Source organism: Cotesia glomerata, linkage group LG10 (assembly GCF_020080835.1).
Source record: "Cotesia glomerata isolate CgM1 linkage group LG10, MPM_Cglom_v2.3, whole genome shotgun sequence".
In the NCBI taxonomy this organism is placed as follows: Eukaryota; Metazoa; Arthropoda; class Insecta; order Hymenoptera; family Braconidae; genus Cotesia; species Cotesia glomerata.
Window position 1 is genome coordinate 9,242,823 of NC_058167.1, and position 16,697 is coordinate 9,259,519.

Below are 16,697 nucleotides of genomic sequence, written 5' to 3' on the forward strand. Positions count from 1 at the left end.
TAAAGAAGAAATGACAATAATTTTTGTTAAAAAATTAATTAAAAAAAATTAATATTAGAAATAAATGTCTTTATTTAAATTTCAATAAAAAGAATTGTTTTTTTTTCAAAATATTAAGGAAGAAATTAGATAATAAATTATTACCAAACATTATTTCTACTTGAAGAGGTTTTTCTTCGCCGTCTTCAATATTTTTGACAGTCGAAGCTGAAACTTTCGATTCGCGACATCCCATAACACCTTAAATTTCCTCCACTTTGAATTATCTCTCATCGCTCTTATCCTAATTACCCATCACTATGCTCCAAGTAATAAGTGCTCAATACTAAACTTAAATAAAAACTGATTTATAAAATAAAACAAAAATTTCGTTTAGTTTAAGCGTTAGTCGCGCCTCAACTAACCAGCTACTGCTACCACTACAATTGTTATTACTCTTGCCAAAATTTTCGCGACGTAATAATACGGTTTAATTTTATTTTCAATGTTACAAATGTGATGGATATATGTATATATTTAGGGAGTAAATTTGGTATTTATTTATTTTAAAATATTCTTGAAGTAAGTTGAGGAGAGATGATTGATACAATGACAGATTTTTTTTAATTCTTTTAGACCTCCCTGTCTAGAAGAAAAGAATAATAAATTTAACTAATTAACGGAAAAATTATTATTATTATTATCATAAAACATTAAAAAAAAATTTTTTTAATATTATACGCGAGAAAAGTATTTAATTATTTCTTCTTTTTTTTTTTTTTAATCTATTAATTACTTCTTCAATAAAGTAATTTTTTTAAAATAATTTAATAATAACATTAATAATAATTATTTCAAGCCAACATTATCTATATTATTAAGATAATAAAAAAAATTTTGTGGCCAGGGTATTTATATGATAAAATGGGTTTTTATGGTCAAATTTAGTATCATTAAAAAGGTCTTGACCTGGAGTTGTGCCTTTTCATGGTTTCATATTATTTTCACCAATAGTCAATTTATGATGATAAGTATTTAGGGTGCTTTTGAAAATGCTCTGTCTCTAGATGCATAATTAAGAAATGACCTTGTATCTTGTGAACTATTGACATTTTTAAAGATATGAACTCATCCCGATGTTACTCTCACCAAGACCTTTCATTTAAGTACCCACATCAATTTTTCATATATTAATATATATTATATATATGTATATATGAAAAATATATGAAAATGCGAGGCTGGCAATAGCCTGGTCGGTTCGGTGCCCGCTTTTCGAAAGAGTGGGGACCCGGGTTCGATCCCGACACGCACCAATATTTTTCAGTGATTATAAATAAAAATATGTGCGTTAATGTTGCCAGCCTCTGGATGTGGCAGAGATAGCCGGGCGGCACACGTCTGACTTGGGTGATCACCCATTTAAGCAACAACTTGAATGAGTGATCACTCTAGTCAGCGTTGGCTAGCGCGAGGGATCTCTGCACACTAGATAGGGGCCTAATGCTCCAGTGGTCGATAAAGAAGAATTTCTTATCAATCACTGTAGACTTAACCCAGCTCCGACTGTACTAACATGGGTTTTCTCTGTGGTTTCCCCATGTTTCTGTTCCAATACCCGAGTGGTAAGGACCAGGGTGAATGCGGTACAGAAGACACAAGTCGGTCCACAGCCGCATTAAGAAGTGTGTGTTGGGAATGAAAAATCCCGACATGCAGGGGGGTGGGGTCAAAAGAAGTAGTGAGTATAATGAAGTGATAATAATGATGGAAGTAAATACAAAGTAGAGCTGGGAAAAAGTGTGTTGTGTAACAAAGGGAAGTGAGAAATAATACCCCACCCTCCCTTGTAAAACACTGCCCAGGTGATACAAGTAAAACCTCCATTATTATTATATGAAAATGCATGTGGGTACTCAAATGAAAGCTCTTGATGAGTGTAATATCGGGATGAGCTTATATCTTTAAAAACATAAATATTTAAGAAAGTACAGTGCAATTTAACAAATATCTTGTAAAATATTGAGATTTTTAAAGATATAAGCTCACCCTGACATGACACTCATCAAGACCTTTCATTTGAGTACCCACATCAATTTTTCATATATTTATATATATTATATATATTTATAAATGAAAAATATATGAAAATGCATGGGGGTACTCAAATGAAAGCTCTTGATGAGTGCAACATCGGAATGAGCTTATATCTTTAAAAATGTCAATAGTTAAAAAAGTACAGTGCAATTTAACAAAAGTGATTATTTAATAAAGCAAAATTTTATTTATTTATAGTTCACAAGTCACGGCAGTCACATAGTGACTGCAAGGTTACTAGCTGCTAGTTATTATTATTATTATTATATTTTATTACACTGTAACATATTACATATTAGTAAATCATGAATCTGGTTTACAAACAAAAGCGTCTGGTTCTGAACTCTCTTCTCTTCTCACATGCACATGCAAGTGTATGACATGTGTGCTGCTTATAGCTGAACAAAGTATAGAAGTATACACATAATAAGCCAGTCCAGTAATACAATTTTTATTAGTTAGACTTTAAACTAAAAGTTGTGTTAAAATCTTTAGAAACAGCTGCTGCAGCTGGCCCCTCATCTATCGGTTACTTGGGGTCTGAAGTCAAGATAATTTTATTTCTATTATATATTTCTGCTCGCAGGGCTCCTTTATTTATAGATGACACATTTACAGCAACTACTGCTCGTTATTATCCCAGGTACCTACTACTATACTATGCTCCTAAACCGCGAGATTTAAATTCTACAAAATTAAGATTTTATCAACAAAGAAATTCACAATTTACACATCAGTGTAAATTTAAGTGGCTTGAGTTTTGGTATTTTTAGACAAGGATAAATGTCCAGAGGAAATGAAGTTGTGTTTAAAATGTGCGAGACGGCCCACAGAAACTTTATGCTTGATGTTATATTGCCCGAGACGATTCGTATTTGACTCGGAAAAGTTTGTTCTGTTTAAAGTTACTTCCTGTAACTCAAAACTTTTACTAAAATAATAATAATGATAGTTGGACTGATATTTGGGGGAAGTTTGAGAGAATTGAGAGATTGATGGATCTTTTAGGGACTAGACCAAGCAAAAAATTTTTATCTTTAGACTATTTTTAAATTTATTTATCTAGTCAATGAGTTAAAAGTTTCTATTATTGGTTCAAATTTTCATTCATTCTTTTTTTTTATTATGCTTTTTAAACCTTGCAAAGAAGCTTATTTGTTTTAAATTTTACTTTCTTAGCATTAATAAAAGGAGAAATAGTTAGTTTTGCTACAAAAGTTAAGATTTTAGTAGTTTTAATCACACAATGGTCGATTACGGGCTCTCTGTAAGAGTTACAAGTTTTGAAATTAAAAAAAAATTCTTTCATAAGATACTAAAGGATAATTTTTTTATTTTTTTGCATAATTTGCTGAATAAAAAAAAATTTTTTTCATTATTTCTGACTCTTGTATTGTTAAAAAAAATTTAACTAAAAAAAAAAATTCATCACTAAAATTATATCAAGCAAAAAAATTTTTCAATTAAATAAAATTTTTTTGAACCAAAAACAATTTTCAATTTTCAATTTTCAATTTTCTGCAAGAACTTTTCAAGATAAATTCTCAATTCAAGATAAATTTTTTAAAATTAATTCTTATTTCAAAATTTTAACTCTTAAATCAAGTTAATTTATTAATCAGCCTAATTTTTAATTTAAAGTTATTTAAGTTTGTAGACATATACTAAAAGTTTTAAAATAATCTGTATATCTTCAGTAAATCAATAAATTAAAAAAAAATGATAATAACCAAAAAGTGAAGCAATAAACAGACTGAAAAAAGAACTGGAATGTCTAATTTTACAGAGAATTTAGGATGATACTTCCTATCCGCAAATAGTGTAGTAATAAATACATAAACACAAAAATACTTTAAACATCTCGGCCTCGTTATCGCGTTACATTACGATCCGGCAATTTAGTGTCTAATGCTTCAAATACCTATTACATACACACCATGGATAATTTACAACAAATATGCCACATGTAATACCAACAAGCCAGTAAATAATGACCCGTGAAAATATTCTGGATCAGAATATTTGCATCTAATCATCATAATGGTTATAATGATGCAAATTACCATATAATAACAAAATAGTTTAACAATTCAACCTCGGCGTGTCATAATGGCAATAATTATTTGATGATGATGACCTTGTGGTGAATAAATGAAAATAAATAAATAAAGTGGCGTGGTATGATTGAGATCCAAGACTTGAGGCGAGACACCTGGATTTTGGCCCGAAGATTGGTAGACAAGAATCCAGACCAGGCGCCGCCGGTTTGTTTGCATTGTTTGTCAATGTTTTATATTCTTGTTGGATTTAATTCTTACTGCTTATTCTTCTTTCTGAGAACTCGCGGGCTTACGCCAAAAACGCGGACAGCAGTCAGCTCTCATCCTCGTTAATCAGCTCGAGAATTAAATTCAATAGAATCTTTTTAACTTGATAGGAGCATATATATTTATAAAATTAAACTATTTGGTAGGTATGACTAGGCACTGTAGAGTATAGACGTTTAAGTTACTACTTTGACACTTTGTACTTTGTACTTGTTCAACAGTTTGCCAAATAACCTCTACTCTCAGAGTCTACATCGTTAAATGACCTTTGGACATGCTCTCTATAGATCAGGTTGCGCTTTTATCAATTGAATTTGATAGTACGAATCAATTTAAGTAACGAAGTACTTTATTTTTCGTTTTTTATCGGAAAATTTTTTTTATAGTTATAACTGTTTTAAGGGAGTTTAATAATAATTACTTAAATCGAAAAATTTCTTAAAACAATTTTTTTTTTAAGTTTTTTAATTTAATTTAATTGCTCAATAAAATTCTAGTATCAAGTCTTAAATTTTTAATTTTATTGTTCATTATTATTATTATAACATTCAAAATAATTTTTGAGTGGTAATAAATGATCATGAATTAAAATACGTAACTGAAACTAAATATTTCGGCATCATAATTAACGATAGTTTTAATTTAAAGAAAAATGCAGATTATGTTAGTAAAAAAATAGCCAAAAAAATTAATGTTATAAGTAGATTAAATAATAATATTACAAATTATATTAAATGCCAAATTTATAAAACAATAGTACTGCCACATTTCGAGTACTGCTGTACAATAATGTTGAATTATGATGAAAATATTTTAAATAAATTACAAAAACTTAAAAATCGCGCTATGCGCATTATATTAAATGTCAATAAGTACACAAGAATAGAATCTATGTTTGAAACTTTATAGATTGTATGTCTGTAAGGCAAAAAATAGTTTTTAATTCCCGCCTCTTTATACACAAAATTTTAAATAATCTGCTTGCTGAATATTTATTAGATGAATTCAAATTTAAAACTGTACACTATGAAACTAGATCTGCGTCGACTTTAACTTTATCAAAACCAGGATACTAACTGCGGAAAAATCTACTGTTTATAGAGGTTTAAATTGGTACAATAAGCTTCTACGAGAAATTATAAACGAAAAACGGATTAATATTTTTAAAATTGATTTGAAAAAATATGTAAAGGAGAATAAAATAATCAAAGGGCTCTTTGATAGCATAAAACATAATTGATGTATATTTGTATTTATGAGTTTATATCATAATGTAATTGTAAACGACTTGTATATAGCTAAATTATTATTATTATTATTATTATTATTATTATTATTATTATTATTATTATTATTATTATTATGTTAGAAATATTACTAAGATCGGTGATTTTACTTATTAAAGAGGATTTATTATTATTTTTTAAGCAAATTATTATTATTATTATACCAAAAATAATTTTGATCATCAAAATCTTCAAAAGTAACTGATAGTATTTAAAAAAAAAAAAAAATCTAAAACGGAAATTAATCCTCAATAAGCGGACGCAATTAAATGATATTTTTTTATAATAAATCTCAAGGATAAACGGATGCGGGCTCTAATAAAAAAGCATCAGTCTCTCATCCAGTATATAGTATAATTTAAGACACACCCGAAGGTAAAAAGAAGAATAGCACTGGGTGAAGAAGAATACACCATCGATTGTCGATGTTGAAGAGGTTAATTTACAGATAAGGAGTGACTGTGCTCTTTTATTATTTACCTCTATGATACTTATCGACGGGTCATGAGACATGTAAACTCGATTATTACACCACTATACACATATATGTATCACGTATGATATGAGAACAATGGGAGGGCTATGCCTCTCTATTAGATATTACATAGCTTCTTATTACTTATTTCCGATGCGAAATGTAATTGACCCTTCATCGAGGCATGTCGATTAATGCTCCATTATATATTATCCGCATTATCAATTTCCTACCCCGTTTTTCTGACCATAAACGCTTATGAGTATGTGTATGTATATTTACATGCTCATAACCACTTTAGTTATGAACATTAAACATAAGTTATTTATAATTTATATGCGAGGGGTAGCAAAGTAAAAATCCGCTTTTTAAAATGCGTCTGATTATTATTTCTTCTTCTCAAGTATTAAACTCCGTAGACGTCGAGACGCCATCCAAGACACACTTTGTCATGTGGTAGCGTTTCAGATATTCTTTGGCATCGCTAAATTCTTGGAAATTTTTGTTCATTCCTCTTATATATCTTAAGAGCTTCGCTTAGACGCTTTGTATCTTTTTTCGCTTATTCTGTATCATATTAGCTCTTGAAATTTGCAATTATTTCGCACTTATTTTCCATATAATTAATTTTTATTAATATTAAATTATTTAAAACTTAATTTCTTCTCTACAGAAGGCTTTTTTGATTTAAATTTATATTTTTAATTTAATATACTTCTAATAATAATTAACAAAAATAATTGTATGCTTACTGTTAAGACATGTCTGGTTCAGCGAAATGTCCGGCAACGTGGGCATCTGCGTGCTGAAACAATAAAAATAATTTATATATTAGTTGAGTTTTATTTTATATACTTAAGTGTGGTTGGTTTATATTTATTTATGTTTATTTTTTCTCGGTTGTTTCTTCAGTCGGTCGAATAGGAGAAAAATAGCTATACTAGAGAGAAGTAAAATAAAAAAAACTTTTGAGAGCTTTACGTGACTTTTTGTTAGTTCCGGAAACAGGCCGACGACCTGAAGATAAAAAACTGCAGTAACTTTTTAAAGTTCTATTTTTGTGTTTAAAGGATTATTAGTTTTGTTAATTGTGTTAAAAAATTATTATTGAACTTTTTTAATTAATTTTAGAAATCAAGAAAAATTTATTTTTTCAATAATAAAATTAACTTTTTACATTATTATGTATTTTCAATGATTAATAAATAATTTAACTCCAGTTTAGAAATTTTTGTAATTACAAAAATTATTTCATTTTTTAGAAATAATTAAATTTTTTATCAGTATAAAAATAATCAGTTTTTTTATAAAATTTTTAATTGATATTTAGATCAATAGTTTTTAATAAAAAAAATTATTTCTACATTAATAGAAAAATTTATTTATTGATGAACTTATTTATAAAAAATTTATTAATTTTTTTAGTATAAAAAATTTTTAATAAATTTTTTGAAGTAAAATTTTTGATAAATTCTTCAAAATAAAATTTAAATTACATTTTTTGAATTAAAATATTTTTTATTGAAAAAATTAGTTGTTAAAAAATAATAAATTATAAAACACATTTTAAATACAACAAAGTGTTCTAAAAAAAGCTTCAGACAGTAAAATATCAGAAGTAAATCATTGAAGAAGTGTTGGATTGTATACAGGTGTATGAAGATATAAATTAACATGGGTAATGAGGAAGCAGTATAACTTCCAGTAAATTTTAATATAGACCTCGAGGAAAAGACCCAGTTCCCCTGAAAATTTCTCATCTCCGAGAAATAGTGAATGAATAATTATAACTAGCTCACAGATGCACTAATTGCAATGGTCTCGCTTAATCACTCATGCTGTTACTCTTGCCTTATTTTTCTTACTGTCCATTGTCCAAAAAATAACTCCTTTGAAGTGGAATCTTCGTTTTTCTTAAGCCAAGGAATGCAATGATTCACTTTAAAGTCTAAGGAGTTATTGGACATTTGTCACTTATCAATTATCAATAGTGAGTACTGAGTACATACACATGACAATATTGTGTTTACCGAGTGAAAAATATTTATTTTAAGTCTTATAATATTGTATAGTAGAGATTGAACATTCTTTCAAGTTTTATACTTCATATTTTAGATAAATTTAAATTTCTTCTAGTTAAAAAAAAAATTATGTACTGACCTTTGTTGTCATAAGTTTAATAATGTATTAAATATATTTTTAGAAATATATATTGTATCTTAAGCTTACAAGATAAATATTTTGATTGCGCATCAACTTTGCTTCTTGGAAATAAATTTCAAGAGCTTAAACTGAATTTAATTATTAAAAAATTTTAATAATTTAATTTTATACTTTTCTGTCAATATTTTAAAGAAAAGAAAATATTATTAAAAAATTTTAACAGAAATAATTGAATAATTTTTTAAATAATTTATTTTTAAACAATTGGCTCGACATAATTTTAGCAAATATTAAGCAAAAGTAAATTTATCTGACATTATAAAATTAAGTAAGAGCTATTTTCGCAGATAAAATTTTTCCTTTCAATAAAAACATCCAAACAGTGAATTGAATAAATAAAAGAATTTAACCGAGGATGTACTTAAATACTTGTCCAGCCACTTAATTCATGTAGGCGAGAATAACTCTCTCTAATAACATCAATTTAACTTATCAATCCTCGAATTTACGCTCAGCCGCCAGAGCAATTTATAATTTACACCTTAGAAAATAAAATAACAAAAAATAATCTTATTCATTCTCATATCATAATTCATAATAGACTGTTAATTAGTCACAACAATTAATTTTATTCTTAGAAGTGCTAGAACACATGTACGCTTGCGCTTAAGAAATTAAAACTTATCTTTATCCCAACACATCTCAAGTTAACTATTACATCTTATAAACATGTGCTTTATATATTATATTTTTTATATATAATTTAATCATCCATCATCGCAGATACTCACTTAACAACAAAACAATAAATTATTTCCCAGTTTTATTACTACAGTAGATAAAAATAATTTTTTCAAGATGGTCGCTGATCAATACTACACAGATCTGGACCAATGCAGCCTCTAGATACATTTTTTTCCACTACACACTAATAATCCTCAATTCTAATTAATCAAAATTTCTTATTAATTTTTTTTTTACAAAAAAGAAAAATTAATAAAATAAATTTTTTTTATATTTGACAAATTTTTACTTTTATTTTTTTTTTCAACTTCATACGAAAACTAATCAATTTTATATTGCGTATTAGTTGAAAAAAAAATAAATAAATAATAATAATAATAATCATTTTACAATGTTTTTATTTTTCTGAAGACTGGTTTTATAATACTTTATATATAATATAAATAATAATAATGTTCAATATGTGACTCGAAGATTGGTGTTTTTACTTAATAAAAAGTACTTAATAATAAAGAGTTAGTTATTATTTTTAGCTTAGATACCCGATCAAATCTAAAGACTACTCAATTTTTATTATTAATCTTTCACCACAATATTTTTTGGTATGAGATCTTATACCGTTCTCAAGTGAAAATACAATAATTAAAATTTTGATTTCAAGACAAATTTATTAGAATTGTTTAAAGATAGAATTATCTTTAGCGTAACCATAAGATCCAGGTTCGAGTCCTGGTCTGGGCTGTCCAAATTATTTTTTCGGTTTCCGAAAAAAGTTTCACTGAGTAAACAAATTCTATCTTTAAACAATTCTAATAAATTTTTCTTGAAATCTAAACTTTAATTGTTGTATTTTCACCTAAGGACGGTATAAGATCTCATATCAAAAAACATTGTGGTGAAAGATTAATAATAAAAATTGAGTAGTCTTTAAATTGGATCGGGTATCTAGGCTAAAAATAATAACTAACTCTTTATTAAATAATATTAATAATAATAATAATTAAAATTCAATTTTTAAAAATCCGCGCCAAAATGAGCTTCGCAGAAATTATTTCAGGTGTCAATACAATTCACGCTATATTTTTTCTTTGTAAGTTTTGGAATATTTTTGGCAATTAAAAAAAATTACAAAAGAATTAATCAACAATTTTTAATATCGCTCATCTTCAGAAAAATATTAATCTATAAAAAAAATAACCAAAGCGATCAATTAAGTTATTAAAAAATTATTGTGTTTACAAAATTTTCAACTATCAAATTTTAGCGCTTTTGTTGTTTATTTCTTCAAACTTTTATTTCTTCTTTAAAAATCATTTTTTGTCTATAAATACAATTATTAAACCTTCAATTTTGAAAAATTTTCACCTTTAAGTATCTAAAATCAATAAAAATAAAAATTAAAATAAAAAAATGAAAGATACAAAAATGAAAGGAACATTTAAAGTAAAATTTCCTGAATTAGCAGGCCGTCAACCGAGCAACCAATTTGCCGTAATTAAAGAATTACCCCCTACCCAGGGGACTGTTATTATTAAATCAACTATAATTGTAACTTAAATTTCCTCTACTCTATTTCTACTTGAACTCACATCACAATATTATAACGTGGGAGCATTGTTTACTCATATTTTTTGTTTACAGTTAACTTCCGTGGGCGACGATAGATTTGTTCTACCGTCTATCGGTCACACACATAATGCAACAATGCATTTATGTATTACATTATAAGTAGTTATTTACAACTTATAACATATTGCATAAATAAATAATGGTGGATTCAAGGGGGTCAATCAGATGCAGATAGAACGTGATACCTTTGTGCCGTTTCCGCGTGGGTATATCTGCTTTCAATTCGTCTAAATCTTTCATACAATATCTACAAGATCAAGAGACATACATTCTATTTAATTAATTAACAAATTAAATTAAATTGAATAATAATGGAAAATTTAAAAACTTACTTCTTAAACGGACTGACGACATTAGTCCAACCGTTTGTTCTCGTAGGAGACGTCGGACTAATCCGTCCATAAGAAAATGTACTACCACCAAAAAACATTTTTAAATTGTTTTTTTTTTTTTTTATTATTTAATTTATAACAATTTTTTTTTATACTTTATGGCTTAATACTGACTACGTTGTACTTAAACTCTTTGGCACGTTTGAATTTGGCTTAGTCAGTCTTTATTAAAAAAAAATTATCCTGTTAATTGATTAATTTATTAATCAGTCTTTGTAAATTAATTGTTTGTAAAAACACTTGAAATATAATAACACCACTTTAGAATAGTTTTAATGTTTTTTAATCAATTAATAAACTATTAATTGATTGATTGATTGGTCACTCGTACGGAGATTTATATTTTTTAACCATTGTTTTTTTAAAAAAGAGTCTGCGCTTTACGGAGGGTCTTGCTTGTCCCATTTTAAGAAGCGCGACAGATTAAATTTTTTAATTATAATTTAAACTGTTGTCTTTCTTAAATTGTGGTTATTAATAGATACAGATCGATGTAAAGGTGATTAAAAAGTTTAAGAAATGATATGACTCATCTGGTGAGCGGACGGGAGACAACTAAATACTGTCGACTCTAGCTGCACTGAGAATTAGAGACGGCGTGGTTGAAGCTGCGACATACTCTAATGGGGGATGATTTCGGAGGTTTGGGGGGAGAATGTGGATATAGAAGATGCTGAATACATATGTAGTAGCGAGTATGTAGTATATGTATGTTCTATCTCTGATCTGTAGATTCTACTATTATAGAGTAGTGTATGAGTATGATGTGCTCCACTGCTAACTAAACTGGGGAAGAGGCTGTATCGTCATCTGCATCGATCAGGGGACTCAGTGGTGCTCATATTGTTTTTCTGATGCTACATGTAATGGGTTTATCTTGATCTAGATTAATAAACTTATTTTTTTACTTAGTGGATTTTATTATTTATTACACTGATAGAAGGATTTATTTGTATTAAAAAATCTTTGTTAATAGTTAACAAATCATTTATTAGAGACGACTTTTTAGTATTAAACAAATATTTCTTAGTATTTAAAATGATTTGTTTGTATTTAATAAATCTGATATTCATTTATTAAATATTAATAAATCTTTTTAAATACTAAAAAATATTTGTTAAAGGCTAAAAAGCAGTCTCTAATAAATGATTTGTTAAATATTAACAAATATTTTTAACTATAAACAAATCCTTCTATCAGTGTATTATTAAATTAACATTGTAAATTTAACAAATTTTTTCGATGGATCAATAACAATAACAATAATAATAATAATAATAATAATAATAATAATAATAATAATAATAATAATAATAATAATAATAATAATTTTGAAACTATTATAAAATTCGAAGTTAAAATTATTATTATTATTTTTCTTCAATAAATTACTCCAAAAATTATTAGTTTGAAGTATTTTTTAAATTATATAATTTTTTTTTTAATTTAATTATTTAAAAATTTGATAAAACTGATAACTATAAATTATTATCTTTAGAATTTTGTAATATCAAGTAATAATTAAACTAAAAAATTTATGCAGAAAATAATAATAATAACAATCATAATTTTGACTTAGAATTTTACAATAATTTTAATATTATTAAAATTTTTTGATTGAAAATTTAAGTAAATTATAATAATAATAATAATGATAACGTTGACTTAGAATTTTACAATAGTTTAAAAACAATTATTATTATCATTATTATTATTATCATAATTTACTTAAATTTTCAATCAAAAAATTTTAATAATATTAAAAAAATTGTAAAATTCTAAGTCAAAATTATGATTGTTATTATTATTTTCTGCATAAAATTTTTAGTTTAATTATTAATTGATATTATAAAATTCTAAAAATAATAATTTATAGTTATCTGTCATATCAAATTTTTAAATAATTAAATTAAAAAAAAAATTATACAATTTAAAAAATACTTCAAACTCATAATTTTTTGAGGACCAGCAAATAAAATAAAAAATAAAGCAAAAAGTGTGATTCTAAAATAATGACATTCCAGGTGCACAAATAGTGATTATAAACTATCAATTAGTGATTATCAATTATCAATCACTAAAAATTTTTTCTTTTTGTTTTTCTTTTCTCTCAAATCTCTTAAATCTATCTTCTCTTTACAGATGCTATTTATTGTATATAAACATTAACTAAACATTCTATACATGAAAATGTAACATATTGTTGTAAATTGCCAAGGGCGTTTCTTTACAATTAAATAAATAAATAAAAATAAATTCATTTTGTTTTTAATCTTCTAAAAAAAAAAAAAAAAAAAAAAAAAAAAAAAGTTAGTGAAATCTACTCTATAAAATATTAAAGAAACTACATTGCTAATATTTTTATAAAATGATATGTTTTAAATAATTTTAGAACTAAAAAACCCTATGAATAATATATACTTCGTACTTTTGTTTGTATACATAAAAGAAAATGGTGTGTAAAGATAAAATTTTATGAGACTTTTGCACTCATACGGACTAAATATACCCATTATTTTGATTTTATAAATACTATTTTAAAAACCCACTAACAGTCATTTATTACAGCAAAACAATGAAACGAAATTATTCCTATTAAATTTTTTACACTGGAAAAAAAAATTTTTTCAAATAATAGACCAATAAAAGTAAAAAGCGGTAATTAATAAATCGTTATTGTCGTGCCTAAGATTTATTTACGCGTAAAATTTGCCGCATTGCAATATTGATCTTTCTGTAAGTATATTTCAAGGACAGAGCTTGCATGTTTTTGATCAACATTAATTTTAATACCCAGTTAATTTGTTCCTGAAGTTTTCGTCGATAGGAATCATTCTTACCAATTAAATTACATGCTTGCGTTTCAGATTTCTGAATTTTTATTAAATAAACTGCGTAGTTACGGTGAAACTCAGTTTCCAAACTTTTGATTACTTTTATCGGGACCGTGTAATCAATTATTGTTATACAGGTCAGCACTTATATCAAATTAATACTGACGGCTTTTATGAACACCACTGAATCATACATGACCTCTGACCCTTGATAACATTAGAATAAATAAAAAGTAAAAAAAAAGTTCTGTTTGTTATCAATTTTTAAATTCTCGAGAGTTGAAAATTAATAAATATTATTTAGAGCACAGTTGTGTGGATAAAAAATATTTTTACTTGGTAATTAGATAGAATAATTATTCAATAAATCATACTTACTTATTTGCATATTTCATATGTGTTTACTTATATATTTATAATATATAATACTATATACTTACTATATATATATATATATATATATATATATATATATATATATATATAGATATATATATATATATATATATCTATTAATACATTTTGCAATTTAAATTAATTGATGAATTATTACTGACAATTTAAAATTAAAAATATTAATCAGTTTAAATTGACTGAAAATTATTAAACAAATTTATTATTATTTATAAAATTATATAAAATTATTTATAAATTATATAAAATTAAAAAAATTGAGGATTGTTTCAATTTTTTTAAATTTATAAAAAAATTTAGTGCTTAAAATTAACATCGGCAATGTTTGAAAATTTTTAGATGGAAAAATTTAACCAAATTAGAACTAATTATAAACACAGTTAAAAACAACGTCTTTCAGCGTATATGTCGTCGGCCTATTTATGGCCATCATTGAATGAAGAAAGTGACTATCCCAAAAAATAAATTAGAACTTTGTATTTTAAAATAAATCGGAGATAAATACAGAACAGCGATCACCAGGTCAAAAATTTATACAATTCAACGTTAGAAAAATTAGTTTAGAAAATTAAAAAACATGCTAATAAACAACCAATCTAAAAAGTAGAAAATAGTTGTAAATAAAAATAATTTTTTTGTAAAAAAATGTATGATACTGAAACCAGCAGACATTTCAAATTTTTTTATTAATTAAATTACAACTAAATAAAAAATGTTTTTTAAATTGCACCCATTCTTTCTCAAATTTTTTACAAGGGGAATTTAAAAAAATTTTTTTGTAACAAATTGTTTAATAAGATTTTTGATGTCAAATAAAAATTTTTATAATTCACATCAATCATCAAAAAATTATAATTCATAATATTTCTAAATTATCAAAACTTATTATATTATTTTACTGTCATAAGTTGTTGATAAGTGTGCAAAATTTTATGACACTAAAATTAGCAGACACTTGAAAATTTTTTTATTTTTCTTTAAAAATAAAACCAAGTCTAGAAAATTATTTTTAAAAAATTGCATTTATAATTTTTTAAAGCTTCTAAAGATAGAATTTATTATTTATTATTTATTTATTATTTATTATTATTATTTATTATTTATTTATTATTTATGTAAATAAAAAAAATGAAAATTAATTTAGCAGATATTTATCTGCTTAAGATAATATTAATTAAAAGCTAATAATCTTAAGGATTTTTTTAACAAATAAATTATGACAAAAAAAATTGACGTAGAAATTTTAATAAATTAAAAATACAGTTTTTTTTTATAACAATTTTCCAAAACAAATTTTTAAGTTAAAAAAAAAATAAAAAACGGTCAAGACTGCTTTCTTTAATGTCATAAAAAAAAAAATTTTGCTGCTTTAATTTATTTATTAAAAAAATTTTTTAAATCATCAAATGTCTCAATTTTAGTAATGATATTAAAGTTAGCTGTCACTTCACAATTAATTTTATTTAATAAAAAAATTGGTTCCAAAAATTATTTTTAATAAATTGCATTTTTAATTTTTAAAAATTTCTACATGTCAATTTTTTTTTCTAATTTTTTTTTGTTATAATTTATTTAATATAAAATTCTTAAAATTATGAAATATATGCTAAATTTATTTTCATATTTTAATATCATCAAAGTTTCAATTTAATTTGACATTGTAAAGAGGGTGAAAATCACATTGAATGATTCTGTTACACACATACATGTCAAACTAATAAAAAGCATGTGAAAAACTTACATTTCAAAGTTGATCGTCGCGTTGGTCTCATCTCCGAATCCGTTGATCATCGTGTTGCACTTTGTCTTGTCCACCGATTGGATAAATTTAATTATTACTCACAAATTAACAAAACACTCAACATTTACTTTATTGCTCATCACAACAATCCCAACGCGTGCTTACAAACAAACGCCAAGCTTAACCGTTAACCTTTTGAATCTTTGTTTAGTACGCTTCCGCTAGAGGCGCTCGAGTCGCGCCTAGTTTTTTTAGTTGTGCAATCTAGTAAGTTTTTTTGTCAATAATAATTGAAAATAATTAGAATAATAATTTAAAGTGTCAAATTTTTTTTTTTTAAGAATAATAAAAATTAATTAAATAATATTTCTTAAACAAAAAATGACATTCTGTCAAAAAATTACTGACTTTTAAAATGACGTCTTAAAATATCCTCGTCAGAGGCGCTGTCACATTTATTCTGTCATCTAGTAATTTTTAATATTTAATAACTATTATTATAATAATTATAAATAATTTTAAAAATTAATTATTAAAGTAAAAAGTAAAAATGTCAATTTTTATCAAGAAAAAATAATAAAATTATAAAATAAAAATATAAAAATAATGAACGAGT

At 25.1% G+C, this 16,697-nt stretch overlaps 1 protein-coding gene across 8 annotated transcripts in view; it reads right to left on the reverse strand.

Moving 5' to 3' along the window:
- LOC123272352 (centrosomin) overlaps positions 1 to 16,251 on the reverse strand; it is a 33,335-nt gene extending 17,084 nt beyond the window's left edge. For 6 of the 8 annotated variants that reach the window (XM_044739053.1, XM_044739055.1, XM_044739049.1 and 3 more), the window contains exons 1-2: positions 11,033 to 11,664; positions 6,917 to 6,969 (exon numbers count right to left, since the gene is read on the reverse strand). In XM_044739053.1, the coding sequence (XP_044594988.1) occupies positions 6,917 to 6,969; positions 11,033 to 11,130 (151 nt within the window). In that variant the 5' untranslated portion in view covers positions 11,131 to 11,664. Of the gene's footprint in view, positions 1 to 144; positions 408 to 6,916; positions 6,970 to 11,032; positions 11,665 to 16,081 lie in introns of those variants that run through there. The other 2 variants (XM_044739051.1, XM_044739052.1) reach the window with 2 other exon arrangements.
- Between the last annotated feature and the right edge of the window lie 446 nt (positions 16,252 to 16,697).